This window comes from Trachymyrmex septentrionalis, unplaced genomic scaffold, assembly GCF_001594115.1.
Source record: "Trachymyrmex septentrionalis isolate Tsep2-gDNA-1 unplaced genomic scaffold, Tsep1.0 scaffold9, whole genome shotgun sequence".
Taxonomy (NCBI): domain Eukaryota; kingdom Metazoa; phylum Arthropoda; class Insecta; order Hymenoptera; family Formicidae; genus Trachymyrmex; species Trachymyrmex septentrionalis.
Genome location: NW_017306091.1, coordinates 4,576,269 through 4,577,284, shown reverse-complemented (window position 1 = coordinate 4,577,284; position 1,016 = coordinate 4,576,269). Strand labels below are relative to the sequence as shown.

Here is a 1,016-nt window from a genome sequence, read left to right as displayed (position 1 = left end):
TCTGGATTCTTAATGTCATTTACACCTTCGTTAGTTAATATAATTAACAATATTTATATAACTGTAATTGCACGGTATCGCTTAAGTCTTACTTGTTAATTAAGTTATATAATTTACGTCTTTTTATAAGTAATAATGAATTCTGTACCTATATCAGACACAACGTAAGACCCTACTGCAATCTCTTCGGGCCAGTGACGAAGAGGCAAAGACAGCGTTCGATGAAGGTCCATCGTTATCGTCCGGAACAGCTGCTGCCAAGTTGATAATCAACCTCGCTGCCGGTCTATCCGGGTGCAACCACGTCATCATCTGCGCCTACGTACGATCGGACGTGCTACCGGTCTGCCGATTTTTCACCAGCGAACTAGAGCTAGGCCCGGAAGGTATCAAGCGAAATTTTGGCTTGCCGAAAATCTCGGCTGCGGAGTTACTCATGATCGAGCAAGCGATACCTCTCATTAACGAGCACGTCGACATGGCGGTTACCGCAGTCCAGATGGAGAGGACGCGCACTAGGACGCGATGACGGACTCGAGACTGTAGTTCAGAAAATCTTGCAGAATTGAAATCTTATGCGAGTATCTCGGGGTGTTTATGGTTTTATTGCGACAGCTGTATTCAACTTCATATCATGCGCTTCGTCGTATACTCGTAAGTTGTAACTTTACTGTAAATAAAGGATAAATGTAGCTTATATTATTAAACGAATAAAAACAATTAGTTGATACAACAATCGCAATATTGAGAGGTCAGGAGCGAAGATTTTTTTGGGCCTTGTGTGGAACGTTTAAAAGTGAATTTTTTAAATGAAGTTTTAAAAAAGATTTCAAGGGGTGCTTGCAGATGGACTTTGAATTGAAGACAACCTAATCGATGCCAACTAAAAATATACAATATTAATGCTACAATTTTGCATTCAATAATGTAACTGTTGTGTAACACTCTTTGTTCTATATTAATTCTTTAAATTCTTTCAAGTGGAATCTTAATCTTACTCTAATGAGTGAAAATTG

General features: G+C 39.1%; 1 protein-coding gene across 3 annotated transcripts in view; it reads left to right on the top strand.

The window, feature by feature from the left end:
- LOC108755775 (malate dehydrogenase-like) overlaps positions 1-1,016 on the top strand; it is a 5,461-nt gene that overhangs the window by 3,789 nt on the left and 656 nt on the right. For 2 of the 3 annotated variants that reach the window (XM_018499015.1, XM_018499013.1), the window contains one exon: positions 158-765. In XM_018499015.1, the coding sequence (XP_018354517.1) occupies positions 158-529 (372 nt within the window). In that variant the 3' untranslated portion in view covers positions 530-765. Of the gene's footprint in view, positions 1-157; positions 766-1,016 lie in introns of those variants that run through there. The other variant, XR_001939786.1, reaches the window with a different exon arrangement.